Raw genomic sequence first — 18,402 nt, forward strand, 5'->3', positions numbered from 1 at the left:
TGGATGCACTTTAAGTGTATATTTTTTATATCTCAATGTATCGGGGGGCACTTTTCACCATTTTAACCTGCTAGACCCTTTATATCTGGACTTCAGTGCATTCCATAATAAATAATAATTCGTCATTTTAAAGGAAAGTTTATTCATAATTCTGATTTATTTTTTGTTTTATGAAAAAATCAAAAGTGCAATAAATGACTCCGCGCACCATGAAATTAGCCGTTTTGTCAACTTCATGAACTTTGTAACTCAACCTAGGGAAAACTACTACGTCTACAACATTCATCGTCCACAGTAAGTTGTAAACATGTATGTGAATTACTAAAATGTCTTTTGCGTATTTTTAGAACGCATATTTTGTTGTAAAATAACGAAAATGTTTACACACTATCTAGTCCTACAGTTTACTCCAAAAGAAAAAAGAAAATTGATGGAAACAATATAATTTATTTTCAATTTTTTTATGATCCTAAAATGCATTACTTTGAGGTCGTAAAGATTGTATATGGGCATTAAAAAGTACGCCGGAGCGAACGAATGCTGCGTTGCCTCATATTGCGTGCGAAACTTCGTTTCCCGGTAACTGGCACTGACCCGGCGCGGCCCCGTTTGGCAACATGACATTAATAGAAGCTATTGACATTCACAAATATCAATATTTTTATAGGTTATAGATCATAGAAAAATCAATAAATGTTTCTATCAATTTTATTTTTTCTTTTGGAGTAAACTGTAGGACTAGATAGTGTGTAAACATTATCGTTATTTTACAACAAAATATGCGTTCTAAAAATACGCAAAAGACATTTTAGTAATTTACATAAATGTTTACAACTTACTGTGGACGATGAATGTTGTAGACGTAGTAGTTTTCCCTAGGTTGAGTTACAAATTTCATGAAGTTGACAAAACGGCTAATTTCATGGTGCGCGGTTTCATTTATTGCACTCGCGTGTCCACATTTTTGAATTTTTCATTTAAAAAAATTAATCAGGATTAAAAATAAAATTTCCTTTAAAATGACGTATTATTAATTATTATGGCATGCACTGAAGTCCAGATATAAATTTGCAAAGTACAGCGTCACATCATTCTGACGCCGAGAGTAGTTCATTCTAATGGGGTAAACACCGTCATCTGTCGTGGATTTTCCTCGTTTCGGGAAGTTGCCTCTCCCCCACCTCATCGCGAATCGAAAGCCGATGACTCCTTGGAAATTCGTCACTGTTATTTTGAGTCAGATTGGACGTTTGTGCGCGAGTCTAAAACAGAGGCGAAATCGCTTCGGAAATTCTCCAGCGTCAACCGAGTGCCACTTCCGCACACGTGCGGCGGGCCACAGATTTTTCAGGTGGCGGCTGCGGAAGAATGCGCGACTCGAGCGGTTTTTGTTTTTCCGACGCATAATTTGTTCAAAACTGTTGGAAGAGGACGCCATTGGCGATCCCAGCGAGGGGCAGTGGGTGGGGCAGCTCCTTCCCCCCCAACCCTAGCAGCAAAAATCACAAAATTCTTTAAGCAAAAGCAGTACGGAATCGAAACGAAAGTATTCGACAAATTTTCTTTGAACCCACGAAAAATTATAAGTATTAGTATAAGATATGTAACTAAAATAAAACTATTTTTCAAGGAAATAATCTCATAAACAAATAAAGCGCTTTTATAATTTTCTTAAAATGTTGGTTTCATTCACTTTTTCCATTCTAAAATGTCACATCTTGGCTTGCCCCCCCCCCCTAGTTATGATCCTGGGTACGCCCTTGGAGGACACGTTTAGTCAGTTTTCTTTGTAGTAACGAACTATTCGCTTAAAGCGTATGCTCACTAACACAGGGATAAACAATGTTTGGAAATGAATAGTGAGTGTGGAACGTACCAAATTAATTTATTTTTTTGTTTTCAATAGAGTAAAGCTGCACACTCTTAACGTCGCATTATTGGGTCAGTGGAGATGAGTCGCTTGCCGATAATTCAGTTCATGACGGAAGACTCCTTTATAAAAAATGTGAATGCGAATGTTCTTTTCCTCATTCTTTTTTCTCTCAGTGATTCAACCCAGTTGGCTTTGTAAAATCAGATCACTAGCCGACCATACCTTTGCCGTCTCTTATTCGGAACTATAAAATACCAAGTACTTTCAATATGTAGTATGCCCTATCATCAGGAAATTGTCATTATGGTAACTCACGGAGGTTAACGCCACAAGTCCACACGAACACTGCTTTTAAGCCCTTAGAGTGTGTAAATTAGTATTTACACAGTTTTTTATTGGCCCAAGTTAGTTTTAAAGGCCTGGTTACACGATACATTAACACGCACGGGTTAATGTGTAAATGTATGAACGCGTGAATGAACACAAAATGTACCGTGTTACCACCCAATTTGTGCGAATGCATGAACGGAAAATAGAACCTGTTCTAATTTGGTTCATTCATTCGTACATGTTCCGTACCAGTCCACCAAAATCATTCACGCAAACTTAAATTAACTTGTACGTGTTAATGTACCGTGTAACCAGGCCTTAAGTCTATGTTCCAACGTAATAGATGTAAAAAGTTCTATTGCATAACGAAAGTTGTAACCGTTAGTATTAACATGTTAAGGGAAGTAAAGAATTTGTTAAGACAAACATTGAAAAGTGTGTTTATTATTAAGATTTCAGTTTTTATAAAAATAAATGACTTAAGAATGGCAAAATGTGTAATCGTTAACCGAGTTTGCATTTCCCTGTCAAGATATCTCATTCCCCTGCTGTAAAAAAATTGCTAGTTCTGAGACACTTGCTGTTTTTCCCTTGTATGCGTGTCTTTTTCATTGCATAGATTACTTTTTTTTAATTTTCGTTAAAAATTACTCAGTTTTTGTTTCAGTAAAATCAGAATCTACAAATTGACGCGTTGTGGTACAATCAACCACGTGCACCAGGAGCAGGGTGCGGTGTGAATTTTGAATTCGGTCGTTGAACAGGGTGGATCATGTGTAAGATGCTTCGAGAGTATTTAAGCGTCAGCGGTTGTTGCCCTTGGTGAGTGCAATTCCCTTAAGAGAAGGAGCAAAGCCGATGGCCTTCCAATCCAAGGGCAAGGTGCATTTGGAAAGGAACAAGAGCACCTGATTACGGTCGTCGATGAATACGAGAGGCAGCTACCAAAGTAAGGCAGCTTCAAATTCCCAGAGAAAACATCTTCAATAGGGTAGTTTCCTTCATCAAAGAAAACGAAAGGCATTGATTGCGATTCGTTACCCACCATTACTGTATTCATAATATACAAATTATTTCGTTTTAGAAATACCGGTTTAGACGAATGGCAATGGTCAATTTTATCCTCATTTGAAAAAGGCCAGATTGGCGCCGATACGATTCCACTCCACGTGACGTCACAGGGACCTAGTTTCTACACGAGTAGATAGGAGTTTTACATCGTCTGGGATTACCAATACATGCATGAGGCACAGAGCTCAGGGAAACATGTCTTAATAATCACCTATTCAAACTGGCTAAAGTCAGAAAGTTTTCTTCGTTTGATAAGATATTAATAATCCTTATTTAAGCCAAGCGCTACCTCGTAGCAGGGTACTCTGCTACCTGCTAGCATCCTGCGTCGTATCAACGCTCAAAGCCTCGCCCCAAGGTCACCTCACCTGCGGCAGAGGGAATCAGAACGACGTCACACGGGGTTATCCCAGCATTCATACTTAGCCGTCGCGTTTTCGCGCGCTTGAAATTTTTCACTTTTAATTTAATCGCGAAAAATAGATATCGTAATTGAAAAATCTAAAAGCGTGAAATACGTACTCCAGGAGTAATAATCTTTCGATTTAGGCAATAAGAAAATAATAGGAAACCACCCTATTCAAAATATCCCAGCTTTCCAACTGTGCATTTATCTCAAGCTGTTCGGATGAATACATTGAGATATTTTACAAAAACAACACGATTCTAAACCATAGCAAAAATACGAGACATGTTCTTAGGCGTGACTTTCACGACGGATGATTTTAATAGCCATTGGGAAACACCGCTAAAAATTCAACGCTGAATATCAACCGGGTTTTGGCAGCTCAGTGCCATTTCCGGGGTACAAAATCATGTGGTCCTTTGCCTCACAAGATTTCAAATAATGAATTCATTTGCTACATCACCCAAACGCGATGGATATTCCGAGATCAAGTGAAATAATATATTAGTTCTTATAGTGATGGAAATTGTGACTAAAAGTGTACTATAGTTATGCTTAAACAACCAATGAAGCAATTTTAAGTACGAAATTTCACATAATACCTTTTTTTACTTATTTTTTTAGACTAAGCCTTGGAGGTAGATTATTTAGGTCAATTTTATTCTGCTGGATAAGAAAATATTTTATGGAATGAGCATATTAACTTTCTCTGCCTCTCATACAAACCACTAGATCCTTTCCCTTTCAAATATTTCAAACATTATAAATGAGAAATATTGTGCCGTTGAACTCATGGCGAAAATGTGTGTTGCATGAAACAAATTCCTCTCTGCTTAGCCATTGGCAAAGGTGGAAAGAGGTGAACGCCAAATGGGGAATATGCAACATTCTCCAGTTATCTAGACTGAGATTTGAGCCCACGTCTCCTAACTTCTTGTGTGCCTAGTTCAGGAAAGAAAAAAATCTAACATGGTCGCTCTTTTACATACTTAGCTATTTTCCCTTAAATTACTCCTATTTTTTACTACTTACAAACTCATCGAGTTCTTGCGATGCTTTCAAAATTTTTCGATTCGTCACTGGTGGAGTGGGGGAACCAATCAGCAGGAGTTAAGTCCTTTTAATTAATATTTGTACGCAAAATGTAAATCTACACCTAATAGGGTAGTTTCCTTCATCAAAGAAAACGAAAGGCATTGATTGCGATTCGTTACCCACCAATAGTGTCTTCATGATATACAGATTATTTGGTTTTAGAAATCCCAGTTTAGACGAATGGCAATGGTCAATTTTTATCCTCATTTGAAAAAGGCCAGATTGGCGCCCATGCGATGCAACTCCACGTGGCGTCACAGGGACCTAGTTTCTATACGGGTAGCTAGGAGTTAATTATCGTCTGAGATTACCAATGCATGCATGAGGCACAGAGGTCAGGGAAACATGTCTCAATAATCACCTATTAAAACTGGCTAAGGTCGGAAAGTTTCCTTCGTTTGATAAGGTATTAATAGTCCTTATTTAAACCAAGCGCTACCTGCTAGCAGGGTACTCTGCTACCTGCCAGCAGTCTGCATCGCAGTGGCGCACATAATCTCGCCCCAAGGTCATCTCACTCGGCGGCAGCGGGAACCAGAATGACGTCACACGGGCTATTCCCAACATTCATACTTAGCCGTCGTGTTTTCGCGCGCCTGAAAATTTTCACTTTTCATTTAATCGCGAAAAATAGATATTGTCATTTAAAAATCTGTAAGCGTGAAATTCGTACTCCAGGAGTAATAATCTCTCGATTTAAGCATTAAAAAAATAATAGGAAACCACCCTATTGGTGCCCTTATGGTGAATCATCATCATCACACGATTCCTTCATAAGGGCACTCACTACACACAAAACTTCTGTAAGAACAACGACGACAAAAAATTATGATCGCGGGAATAGTGGGAACGATTCAATACTCGTCTCCGGCTTCTTCATATTAATTTATTTCCTTTCAGGTACTTTCTTTGGTGAAATTGTCTTGAATTTTATAGCATTTGTATACGCCCGTGTTTACATAAGCTCTTTCTCAGTAAGTTTTCGCAGTTTTGCGCCCCTTCTTGTGTGGGCGTTTTCACGGAGTGGGTTTTTTCCAACAAGCACGAAAGTCAATATCCTTAGGATTTTTCCCATGTTTTTTCACACTTTTTACACTTGGTGAATGTAACTTCGTTCACTTGGCATTTTTTAAATCATACTTCTATGTTTCTTTTGTTTTAATTTGACTGCATTCAATTTAAAGGGATTCAAGGTAGAACAGAAGAAACCAGTACAGTGCCACAGACTTAATGGTGCTGTCGACTGGTATTTCGACGGCTATACCGTCATTCTCGAGACAAAAGAAAAGATCAAATGCAAAGAGAATTTTTAGCCATCGAAACTAGTCGAAACCTTCATTAAGTTTGTGGAACTGTACTGTTTTTTTCTTCCACCATATATGAGTAGGTGAGAAGCCAAGGGGTACAAGTGACTTCTTTTTTCAACACAGAGTTAGGTATAAAAATTTGCTATGGAAAACAAACCAGATCAATTAGATATTTAGTAGTGCATTTGATTTTCCACTCGATGTCAGCACAGAGCTGAGACTCACTCCTATCCCTTGGCAACCAAGTTTTTGTGTATTTTTCTTCCAATGATTAACTTTACCTGTCTCCGTTGAGAAAAAATCACTTGCACCCCTTGGCTTTTCAACCCCTCATATCGCCTCTTTCCACCAAGTAACGCCAAAATCAGTTTATTTCATTTCAAGGGTAACTTGACTTAAATAATGTATTCCTAAGCAAATATTTAATGTATGACGTGGGTTTAGATGGACTTTCTAGTCCCAATCTCACCCAATAAAGACGAATTATTATTATTACCGCACAAATACACTTCCGCCTGTGGCGCTCCTTAAGGTTCAAGTACATTCATGCCTACACGGAGTGAGAAAGTAACCGAGCGAGTCCGCCTTCTCCCCTACACCTCACTAACCTCATTCCCCTTCTGGATATTTCAGGTCGTTTACTGGGACGACAAGTCCGTGTTCATGGAGCACCGATTTATAACGCCCAAGGACGGCTTCATCCGCGCCATCGCTGTCTGCAGGCAGAGGGTCATCAACGCGAACGCTGAGGACGTCATGCGGGAGCTCATCCTAGCCGGGGAGCAGAAGAGCGGCAAGAAGGGAGTGTCCCCGGCGCCTCCCGGCAGCCCCCCGGCGCCTGTCGCCAACGGCAACGCGCCCGCCGTCATGGAAGGGGGACTAATCCAGAGGCCGCCCGTCCCCTTGGAGATAGCTAAGTGGATAGAGTGCAACGACATCTCCAGCGCTAACCTCAGGAACGGGTGCTAAAAATATGGCGGGGGAGATATATCACGCATAGCGCCCGGAGATATCTCTGCGCCGGAGAGAAAATATAACTCGTGAGCGCTTCGGCCCGGAAGCGTCGATTGCCAAAGATTAAGAAGAAGAAAAGGAAGGAATATCGGTGCTTGAGATAAGGATGTTACCAAGGCGGATTCTTTGAACTCGTTGCAAGCTCTTCCGGATGTTTCAGAAACCAGTTGAAAGGAGGAAGGAATACGAAGAAAGTTTTTTTTTTAAGTTTTAGAGTTGATGAGGATCGCCTGATGACGAGTGATTATTCTACGCTTCTCTTCCACTTCTTCGGTGTGAGAATTTGCGCTGAAATCCGTGTGATTTAAGTGAGAGATATGTAGTGAGAGGATATTTTTTTATCGCCGTCGGAGGAAGTCGTATATTTTTTCGGCGGAGTGATTTGAGCGACCGTGCTGGTCGTTATGTTGATAGCATCGGCAGGAATTCGAAGCAGAGTTTAACTACAAGCAGTGAGAAGATTGCCTTCATTGTCCATGTACTGTGGTCTCTTTGACGGCCACAATATCCACTTCACAATTCCTCAGGAAGCACGAACTATGTTTACTGCATTATGTAGTCGCAGTAGAAACTAGTGTTTGGATAACATGTATATTTCAACTACATCTTCGGCTGGACGCCGCTGGTGATTACCATGTACACATTTTAAGTATTTTATCTTCTCCCGTTCCTTGTGGAAACACACTATCGATTTGAAACCATGCTGTGCATCAGAAAAAAAGAAAATATGCATATTTTTCTTGAAAAACTTTAAGGTTGTGAGTTTCTCGCTTCACATTCCCCACAATAGCAGTCATAATTTTAAGATGCAATACACTACGGGACTGTGATGTAATTCAATAACGATTGTTTGGGCAGCCATTGTTGCCAGACTTCACTTATTACCAACAATGGGAAGTCTTCATTTGTAAGGCAACACTGGACTTCCAAACGATCAGTGCTTGAAGAGAGCTTTCATTGCCATCAGGTCTGGATTTGTGCATTGAATACAAGTTGAAGATATTGGAATCTGCGGCGCAAAGCCGCTTTGTTTGATTTCGGAATGGCAGTAGATATGGCGCCAATGTGCTACCACACCCGAAACAAAACTCTGAATACAAAATCTCAGCTGGTCCTGTCAGTAATGCATTATGGTAAATTTTGCTTCACATTTATGTTATATCACGCCCTCAATGGCAATTGTTTATATTTTTATTTATTGATGAACCACTGCATTAATGTAACGATGAAACGGGCGATTGCAATGATATTAGAAATGCCCGCATTGGCGCATATATGTACTCTTTCAGGTCGCCTGCCGGATGGCTGGCCATAAAAAAGACATTGCGGCTGTGTTTAAAAGAAAAAAAATGTTATGACACTGGAGCGAATCATGATTGTATTTTGAGAAATGGATTTTCCTGTTGGCAAGATGAATGTGATGATGATGATGAAGTTATAATCAAATGGAAAAAAAATGTTAAATAAATGTTGTTTACGGTATCAATTAAAGTAGTGAAGACTATTATTGTGTGTAATTTGCATCAACAAATCGGAAGTAATTGGAGCCCTTCCTCATCATCTGTGCTGTAACTTGAATATTTGTCCAAGTATCTGTGATCGCGACAGAGGAATCGGTACTCACTTTTTCAGGCATCCCTAAATACTTCAAAACTAAAGTATCAAGCACTAAACACTCGCGAACCCAATCACTATCCTGACGGTAAGTTTATACAATCAGGAATCGAGAGTGCAAAATAATCTCTATTCAGTTCTTGTAATTGAAATGTAGCAGTATCATTTGTAATCGATATCGGTAAGTATATGTTTAGCCCACCTCCACTGACAACTATTGCAATGAGATGTACTGAGACACTTATCTAAAGGCCTGGTTACACGATACATTAACACGTACGGGTTAATGTCTAAAGGTATGAACGCGTGAATGGACACGAAAATGTACCGTGTAACCACCCAACTTGTGCGAATGCATGAACGAAACATATAACCTGTTCTAATTTGGTTCATGCATTCGTACATGTTCCGTTCCGGTCCACCAAAATCATTCACGCAAACTTACATTAACTTGTACGTGTTAATGTACCGTGTAACCAGGCCTTTAGGCTCAATAACGAAGACACTGTGATTTTAGGGCGATTTAAAGGAAAAAAAGCAATGAATTACTCGTAGATCGCACTTAGCGTCAGATTCCAGCACCCATAAGTCACTGGTTGATTGAAATAATAAGCGTAGAACCTGTTCAAATCTATGGGAAAATTAGCGAGAAAATTTGGAAGGCGCAGTGTAGCATTAATTTTTTTCATGCGCTTTCCAAACGCGTTTTGTTTTCTCAAACAGTGTATAATGGAAGAAGAAGGGTCGCCAACCCAGGCCATCCCAATACCCCCAAAGCATACTAGTTACGCCACTGCCACACAGTATTTATAAGAATACTCGACCAGTTTCAACATTTTCAGATCATTATCAAGATGGTTCACGTCTTGATAAGGACCTGAAAATAAAATGCCGAAAACAAAAAACAGTAATTACTGTGTAGAACACAACAAAGTTTACTTTTTTAATCTATCATTAGCGTGTCCAAATTTTCAGGGTAAACAGATTACATACAGGGAGACATTTTTCAGTATCTCTAAGTTGAGTACTTTACCTCAGTGTTCTCTATGGTATTTTTTTACTCTTAAAAACAAGCTAATATTGAAAAAAGTCAACAATACCCACGCTGATAATTTCAAGGTAATTTTAACATAACGTTTAAATGAGTGATGCATCATCCAATCAAAAAAGACAAAATACAACTGACCGAGAGCGAATAATCCGCAATCTTAAGTAAGAAAACAATTGAAGATTCATAATGAACATAGAACATAATAACTTTTAGCCTGAGCTACCTTCCTGGCCATAAGTTTATAAATTCTGTCTTCCAAGTCGAATACTTATAGGGGGGAGGAAATTTTGTCAACATAGAGCAAATTGTCATTGCCTAGTGAAGTCTCAGTTATCTCTCAGATGCAATTTTTTAAATTAACTGATAAACAGACAATTATTGAGAAAAGTCTATTCTATTATTCTGAAAATTTCAAGATTATATCATAACTTTGAGGTGAATAATACGCACAAAATGAAACGAAAGCGGTTTATCGAAAAAAAGAGAGAGGCGGTGGGAATAAAAATTGATATTTAGAACTAGATATGAATTTACACATAATTAAATGAAACTGGTCTCAATGTAAAGAAAAAGATCTCATCTTTCAATATACAGGGTGTCCCATATATCTTGACCACCCGAAATAACTTTTTGTCCAGATGTAAATTCAAAAATATGTCAAGTAAATGTTCATTAGCCGTCAGGGGGACATTAATCAGCATGATTGCCTTCCTTGTAGCTTTGTTATTTACAAAGATATGAACAGCGGTATGTCTTTTTTAAATGACACCCTATATTTTTTATTCGGCAATTGGTTTCCTCTCCTAAAGACTTATTCAAAAATGTAGCGCAGTGGACCATTAACATAAACACAGTGTTATGAAAAATGACTGACTCACTAGCGCTTAGTGCAGGTACGCGGGTATTGGAACTACTCCACTTGCTGACGTTGACAGTGAACAAATTAAAACATAGTAAAATGCACACCAGACATTCATAAAAAATATAGGGTGCCATTTAAAAAAGACATGTTCATATCTTTGTAAATAACAAAGCTACAAAGAAGGTAATCATGCTGATTAATGTCCCCCTGACGGCTAATGAACATTTGCTTGACACATTTTTGAATTTGCATCTGGACAAAAAGTTATTTCTGGTGGTCAAGATAAATGGGACACCCTGTATACAAACAGCAGGTTGTGTACGACTGTGGTTGTATTCATGCAGGCAGATTACATTTCTCTCTTCCAATACACTCCTCTTATTTCCATTGCTTTCTGTATTATCTGCCTCCAACTCACCCTATGTCTCCCTCTTTTCAGTTTTTCTCATGGAGGTGTCCAATCCAATATTTGCTTGGGCCATCTGGTGTCATCCAGCCTATCAAAATGGCTAAACCAGAGTAGTCGCATCCTTTATACCTCGTCGACTACATGTTTTTCCAATTCCATCATCTTCATTACTGTATCATGTGTAGCAAGTCTCACATTTCAAATGGTGCATAAGTATTTATCCATTGCCGTATTCCTTATCGAACCCGCGCCGTACTATGAAGACCATGGTCTTGCGATATGAACGATTTAGTACGGCAAACATATTGACTGGACAATGAGAGGCAAAATGAATTAAATCGGCCAGTTCTTCAAAATACATTTCTCCGAAAGCTGAATTTTTGCAGATGACATGTATAACTGTATTTTTTTAAAAGATAAGTTACGCCAATCCGTGCTCTTTTTTAAATTAACGCAAAAAAAACTTTCAATATTGACGGCGTTTCAAGCAAACGACCGAAAGCCATTAGCTTTGGTTTGGCAACGTCGCGATGAGCAGAATGGGATACATTGTAAACAACTGAGAATTCTTTTCACCTCAAATAAGAACATTCATTCCAAAATGAGTTCAAAGGTGGTACTTTTGTTCAAAATTTAAATAATGCAAAAAAACAATCACAGACCACTAATAGCTTTACTAGCTAGTACTTTATAACATTAAAATATGTCACCTATTAAAACAATCTTTTCTTTTGGTGCATAATATTATATGTGTGTTTTCCAAAATAATATTTTCAATTACTTCATACAATTTCATATTTCAATTGTAGTCCCCACTAAATGCATAGGAAAATCGCCAGAACACTCATGGAGATCACCTGGAAAATATGATTTCTTATATGAAAAAACTATGCTACTATATTATTTTACGGGAGATTCGTGAGAATAAAATGATTTTTTCTAAATTAATTATTTTATGGCTTTTGTTCGAGCACAGGAAATGCAGATTCAAAATGAAGAATGGAATAAAATATCTCAGAATGTATATTTTCGATTGTCTTAGGCAATCATCATCAGGGAGGAGGGAAGATGATCAATCGCCGAGGACTACATTAATGAGCATTGCTCTCAATCGGCGGGTTAACTATACTCTGTTCATTTTATCTCTGCGGGTGAGCTGGTGTGGACCAAGCAAGTGGAGATGAGTGGAGGGAAAGTTTCTCGACACGTGGCTTTCCCTTTGCTAATCAGCAAACAGTAGGCGTGGCCTCAGTGAGTCGCTCTCAGACCTCCGCCGAGTGAGCATCGTGAATCTGCTCGTGGAGCAGTGTTGCCAAACCTCAAGCGTTCTCCTTGTATGTGACTAAGTATGGCTTTCACCAACGTCTCATTCAGCGCGGTAGCTGACAATGACATGGGCTTCTGTGAAAGGATTATCCCCAATGCCTTCTAAATGAGTAGGTATATTGTCTCGTCGCCGGGGCCAAAATACCGGTGGCCACCTGACTTACTTGTTTTCAGTGACAAAGTAGGGCGGCTATGTACATTTGGCAACGTTATGCTCGCTCCTCCTCTCTCTCTCGGTACTACCCCTCCCCCATCAGAGAAGTCATCCGAGTGCATCCGGGCTCTCACGAAAGCTCACCCGCAGACATAAAGTGAACACTGAACAGACTATAATGATCTCCTCCCCGCTGATGATTACAATACGCGAGGGTGATTTCAAAAATACCGGATTCAAAATACTCGCGTGCGTAAGAAGCGCGGGGAAGGTCGAAACGAAATCTCACCAAGGGGACAAGGAAGGGATGTTAAAATCGCCCTTTCCGCGAATTGAGGGCCCTTTTAGGCGGAGATGGCAATTGAAACTAAACGAAAGTCGAAACCTGTAAAATTTCAATAATTTCGTTCCCGGGAGCGATATGTAGAAACGAAGTGGATTTAAACCCGGCGAACTAAACTCAGATTCGAAACGAAATCGGAGTCAAAATTACTTCGGGTCGAAACTAAAGTAAAACTTTAGGACGAAACGAAACACAGATAATGTTTCGCACCGGAGGGACCACGTGCTTCACCTTCGGACAGATTAGTTTCGACCCACACACACAGTACGAAATATAGTTGAATGAAGTATAGGCTCGGCTTACCGCCATTGGATGCATGGGGCTCTCATATTTAGACCACAAACTGGCCATTCTATTTTTAAGCTCAATATTTTAACCTTTCCACACTTATGTCACATGTAATGGGTCGAAACTATTCCCTCTTATCCCCCTCAACTCAAATTCTGGGATCGAAACTTAACAATGAGCAGTGGGGTTTCGATTGATTTAGTTTCGTTCCTGGGAGTAAAGTTTCGTCCCGGGTCGAAACAAAACTCCTTGGTGATTTTAATTTCGTGCGGGAAAGAAAGTAAACCCAGGCCTCGTATTTTCGTTTCGCTCTGGGTCGAAACGAAACATTTTCGTTTCGTTTCACTTGCCGATCCTGCTTAAAGGTGTTGCAGGGGTTTAGAATGACAGATTGGGTACAATTCTTGGGTATAATATACGAAGGCTCGAATGGATAATCAATTTCATAATTTAATTCATCCTCTTTTTAACTGCAACGTGGTTTCATTGGACATGTTAGCCTCGCTCTCCTTAACTGGTATTTCGATTGTCTTAAGCAATCATCTACGCGGTGGAGTACACTGTACTCAGTACAGGTTACAACCCGTCGAGGGCTAGGCTATGGGTGATATTTTTATTAAAAGGGGCATTCACTAATAACCTAGTCTCATTCCCTCATAGCCTAGCCCTCAACGGGATAAGTTACCCTCTCCACGGATGATTTATTAGGGTAATCGAAACAGAGGCTCGGATGTATTTTAATTTTCCCACTGCATCGCCTTCGCTGCTGCGCGGCACCCGACTTCCTTCCTGCGCCGCACTAATTTCACTATCCTTCTTCATTTTTTCGGCTGTCACCATTTTGAAAAAGTACATGTGAGGTAAATATTATCGCTAAAGAAATTTTTACAAGGCGACCATGTGGCCGAGAGATAGCATACAGTACAAAATATACAAAGTTCAAAATAAAAAATATGAAATACTGCAGCATTTTTTTGATGCAGTTAACTTGGACATCGCTCTATACCCCCAACTCCTTTGCAATATCCTCCCCCTCCACTCTGCCACTGTTCGGGGCCGGCCAGCTCTCTTGCTATTCGCCGGTCTTGGGTATGGTATTTGGAGGAGGCGACCGACAGCTGAGGTCATTTGCGCCATGAGGGAAGGGTAGGTAAGGAAGGGTGGAGAGAAACCCGGCGTCGGCATTATCCTGCTGTTAACGAAAGGCGCCAAGGGGACCATGGCTTAACGTCCCGTCCGACGGACGGAGTGTTGCACTTGAAATGTCCTCCACACAACTATCAAGCAGGGATCGGGCAATCTCTGAAAAATCTCTGCCACCGCCGGGATTTGAACCCGAGCACTCAGGGTGGGAAGCCAACACTCAAGCCACCACACCAACCCGATCCCCGCCGGTCTTGGGGGGCACATCGGTCGACTAAGGGAGTGATTTCTTAAAAATCATTTTTCGTGCTGGCAGGCAAACACAGCTTTGTACTTAGTTTTTGGTAATTTTTCTTATGAGATTATTAGTTATCATCGTTGTTTTCTATAATAATTTTGATTTAGAATATTTCTACTTGGAATACATTTTGATTGAAAATGACTCGTAATTTTGTGACAATTGTTTCTTTGACTGCTGATTATTCTTGTTTTGTGGAGTCTTTTCGTCTTCCAGCTAGTGACAGACGATCGGAGTTCCCTGTGTCTGGGGCTTATGTTAAGAATCTGTAAGGTTTGAAGACGTAACGCCACGATACTAAATGCAAAAAGGCACTCAAAATACAATTATTTCAGCCTCGTCATAAGAATTCAAGCATTAATTAGGAAGGGCTCAAACATACCCTCTGGTAAACAATTCTAGTATTTATTCCCCGATGTAGAAAGGAAAATTTTTGTGTATTTGAGAGCTACCTTGGAGACTCTATCTTATCGAATTATGATCCTTCCTTGCCAAATAACTAGGTCCTTTTAGCCTTTTATATATATCCTTTCACTCAAGATCACCATAGTAAGCTTTATAGATACTCTTCGTGTGTCACTCTTCCTTGACTCTTATGAACTCCAGCACAAATGTTTTAACGCCTCTATAAAGACTTGCCCTCCGTTTAAAATGTCCCATTACAAATCTTGCAGCTAAGCTGTTCGATCTCGCCTTCCATCTGAGGATCCCAAACTGACTAAGATAGGCAGGTAGTTATTCTAAGATTTAGGTCTAACAAACGGTATATATGCTATAAATTGGATGTGCCTTATCTACATGGACATGATAACCAACATTGGGCCACCGATGGATCAGGGGCCACCCAAGACGGAAATCGTTTAAAGCCCGTGTCTAAAAGTTTATCCATGTATCCCTGACATGGACGACATCAACCGGTGGAAAACCCAAGAAACTTTCTGCAACTGATACACCGGGAAAACCTACGTTTAAAGGCCGTTTTACACGGGGCTCGTACTTGAACAATCTAACGTGTGCACGAGGGCGCAGTCAAAATTGCGTCGTGTAAAGCGATGAATTGCTAGAACACATGCGAGAATGCGTGGACATGAGATGGCAAAATAGCCCCAGTTCTAATTATGTTCATGCATTCGCGCAATTCCACGCCATTTTAGAAATTAATGCAGTCCTAACCTGCGCAATTCCGTGCCCCGTGTAAAAAGGAATTAACACAGTGGCGGTCATGACCCGCCGGTGGGTCACACTGTCATTACTTACAATTAGACTGGGTTGCAACCTTGATGGCCGAAATTACGTGGGGTGCAATTTTCCCCAATGACCAATGGGAACCCTCCGCTTAATGTGAGTCCCATTCCCTTCCGTGTTTCACCTTGCGCTCGTGTAATGAGTGTGCACTGTACCTACCTTGAGGAATATGGTGATGAGGCACAATCCGGCGATTAGGATAGAGAGCCGGTAGACACGTACGTGAATCTGGCTGAGGCAGCCGACGGGAGTCACAGAGCCACCAGTGCACGAGGATGAACTCTGTTGAGGAGAAGGCGAGAGAGAGAGAAAGAAATTTATGCCTATAATTATTGATGGAAAACGTCGGCTAAAATCATGAGCCAAACTTGGTAAAGTCTAAATTCTTATTTACTCGTCGAAGTTGGCTGCTTAGGCAGACATTGCTCAACAGCGATATATCTATTATACTATTAACAACACAGAAAGGCCCCAATAATTCCGATACACTTCGTATTGGACAAAATAGAAAAAACAAAAGATATGATGGTTGCGAATGAGAAGTATTTCCATCTTCCATTTTTTTGAGATACCTAGTAAAATTATACATTGGCTTTTTGTTTGTCACCAATATGAAATAAACTAAAGAAAAGGAATCTGTTACAATACTCTTCGGCTGAGAAGCAAAATAAAAATTAGCAACCTTTATTACTTGTGTTATAACCACAGCAATCTAGAATCTGAGCTTTTCCCGGTGAATAGTATGGATGATAGCTTCTCGGGTGTCCAACCGGGTCAGAGTCTGCATGGTTGGAAACCCAGAAAGCTTTCATCTAAAGCAATCTATTGCAACTGCTTTCGAAGTTGAACTGCTTCAATATCCTAAATGCATCGAATCAAGACCTCAGTCACTGAATGAACAATGAAATGCTGATACCAACACCTCAAGCATAGTCAAGAAATCGCGCATCTGGCTATCTCATGAAGGACTAGAAATACGTGAAAATCGCACTTTCATTTTTATTTAATCGCACTTTCAATAACAGTTTACCGCATTTTGTTGCATCTATTTTTATTTTCATAATGAGGTAGATGACGATAAAATGTAGTGAAACACAGTTATATGACAAAATACAGAATATTTTTTATGATTATGTTGATGAGCAATAATAAATTAAGGAACAAGACATATAGTGGCGGAGGTGTAGCTTGCCCGCGCCCACTTGTAGTTCGCGGCCACGTAGAGTCCCAGCCAACTAGCAGCTGGCCAGTCGCTCACATGCTTTAAGCGGTGAGTGTCGGCGGAGCATTTAAACTGCGCTCGGTACAAAAAGTTCAAATTTTGCCGTCGAAAAGGCAAATTTGCGTAATAATATCATAAAAGTCCAGTCATCGCATCTATGCCGCATTTATTTTCGCACATTGCATCTATATCGCATTTATCGCATTTGCGATTTTCACGCATCTCTAAGAAGGACCTCCAGATTTACACTCCATATAATTACACGAGAAGTCGCGCAACTTTGAAAATTTGCCTTGCTATTATTATTTTTATGAGACGGTGACTTGAAAGATAAATTACTTGTATCCTATACGACAGATTTTCACAACAAAATGCACTGTTCTCGCAAAACAATCTGCAAATTTTCCTTTATAAAAAAATGCATCAGAGGCGGCCGCGATCGGTGGTTCCGGACGAGTTTCAGCCCAACTTCATTTGCTCCAAGGTATGGTGTTCCCTAGCTACTAGCATTCCGTTGTTCGTTCCGATTTCCACATTTCCACACCAAAGCACAGATGCGACATGGAAACACTTCCTAGAAATTCTGCGCCAAGGAATCAACGAACATATTCCGCAAAAACTGAAGTGTGATAATAAAGAACCTCGCTGGTACAATAACGATGTCAGAAGGGAACTTAGGAAACAGAGAAAACTATACAACTTGTACAGAAAATCCATCACGTCACGTAATAAATCGAAGGAACTTGAAGCTAAAGAAAGTTACGCTGCACAACGCTCAATGACCAAGAAATCAATGCGAACGGCAATGCGAAAGTTTAAGAAAAAAGTACTCGGTGATTTACTCGAAGAAAATCCGAAATCCTTTTGGTCGTACGCGAGAGAGCTTCAGGGAAAACATTCAAGCGTAGATTCTTTATTTGATAAAGATGGTAAACTTGTCACCGAAAATATTGACAAAGCTAACACTTTAAATTTCCACTTCGAAAGTGTATACACTACTGACGATACTCAGTTCAATTTAGACATCCCATATACTGAGGAATCGATGGAAGAAATATCTATACAACGTGATGGGATAACTAAACAACTACAATCGATTAAGAATAGTAAATCTCCGGGTCCGGAGGGAATACCCGCGCGTGTCCTCAGGGACTTAGCTCCACAGATCGCACCTTATTTAGAGATCATATTCAAGAAGTCACTCTCCGAAGGGAAGTTACCGCCAGACTGGAAAATTGCAAGCGTTACACCCATATTCAAAAAGGGAAACAGACATGACCCAGGCAACTACCGTCCGATTTCATTAACATCGATTATAGGCAAGATACTTGAGCATATCGTCGTTAGCAAT

General features: G+C 40.0%; 2 protein-coding genes across 4 annotated transcripts in view; one reads left to right on the forward strand and one right to left on the reverse strand.

Annotated features, from left to right (window-relative positions):
* Positions 1–8,600, forward strand: part of LOC124161883 (protein THEM6) — a 102,378-nt gene extending 93,778 nt beyond the window's left edge. For both annotated transcript variants that reach the window (XM_046538132.1, XM_046538131.1), the window contains one exon: positions 6,716–8,600. In XM_046538132.1, the coding sequence (XP_046394088.1) occupies positions 6,716–7,051 (336 nt within the window). In that variant the 3' untranslated portion in view covers positions 7,052–8,600. The remainder of the gene's footprint in view (positions 1–6,715) is intronic.
* A 3,086-nt stretch (positions 8,601–11,686) lies between these two features.
* The window catches only part of LOC124162725, a 37,992-nt gene continuing 31,276 nt past the window's right edge, over positions 11,687–18,402 (reverse strand). For both annotated transcript variants that reach the window (XM_046539343.1, XM_046539342.1), the window contains exons 6-7: positions 15,989–16,111; positions 11,687–11,889 (exon numbers count right to left, since the gene is read on the reverse strand). In XM_046539343.1, coding sequence (XP_046395299.1) covers positions 11,848–11,889; positions 15,989–16,111 — 165 coding nt within the window. In that variant the 3' untranslated portion in view covers positions 11,687–11,847. The remainder of the gene's footprint in view (positions 11,890–15,988; positions 16,112–18,402) is intronic.

Source organism: Ischnura elegans, chromosome 7 (assembly GCF_921293095.1).
Source record: "Ischnura elegans chromosome 7, ioIscEleg1.1, whole genome shotgun sequence".
NCBI lineage: Eukaryota > Metazoa > Arthropoda > Insecta > Odonata > Coenagrionidae > Ischnura > Ischnura elegans.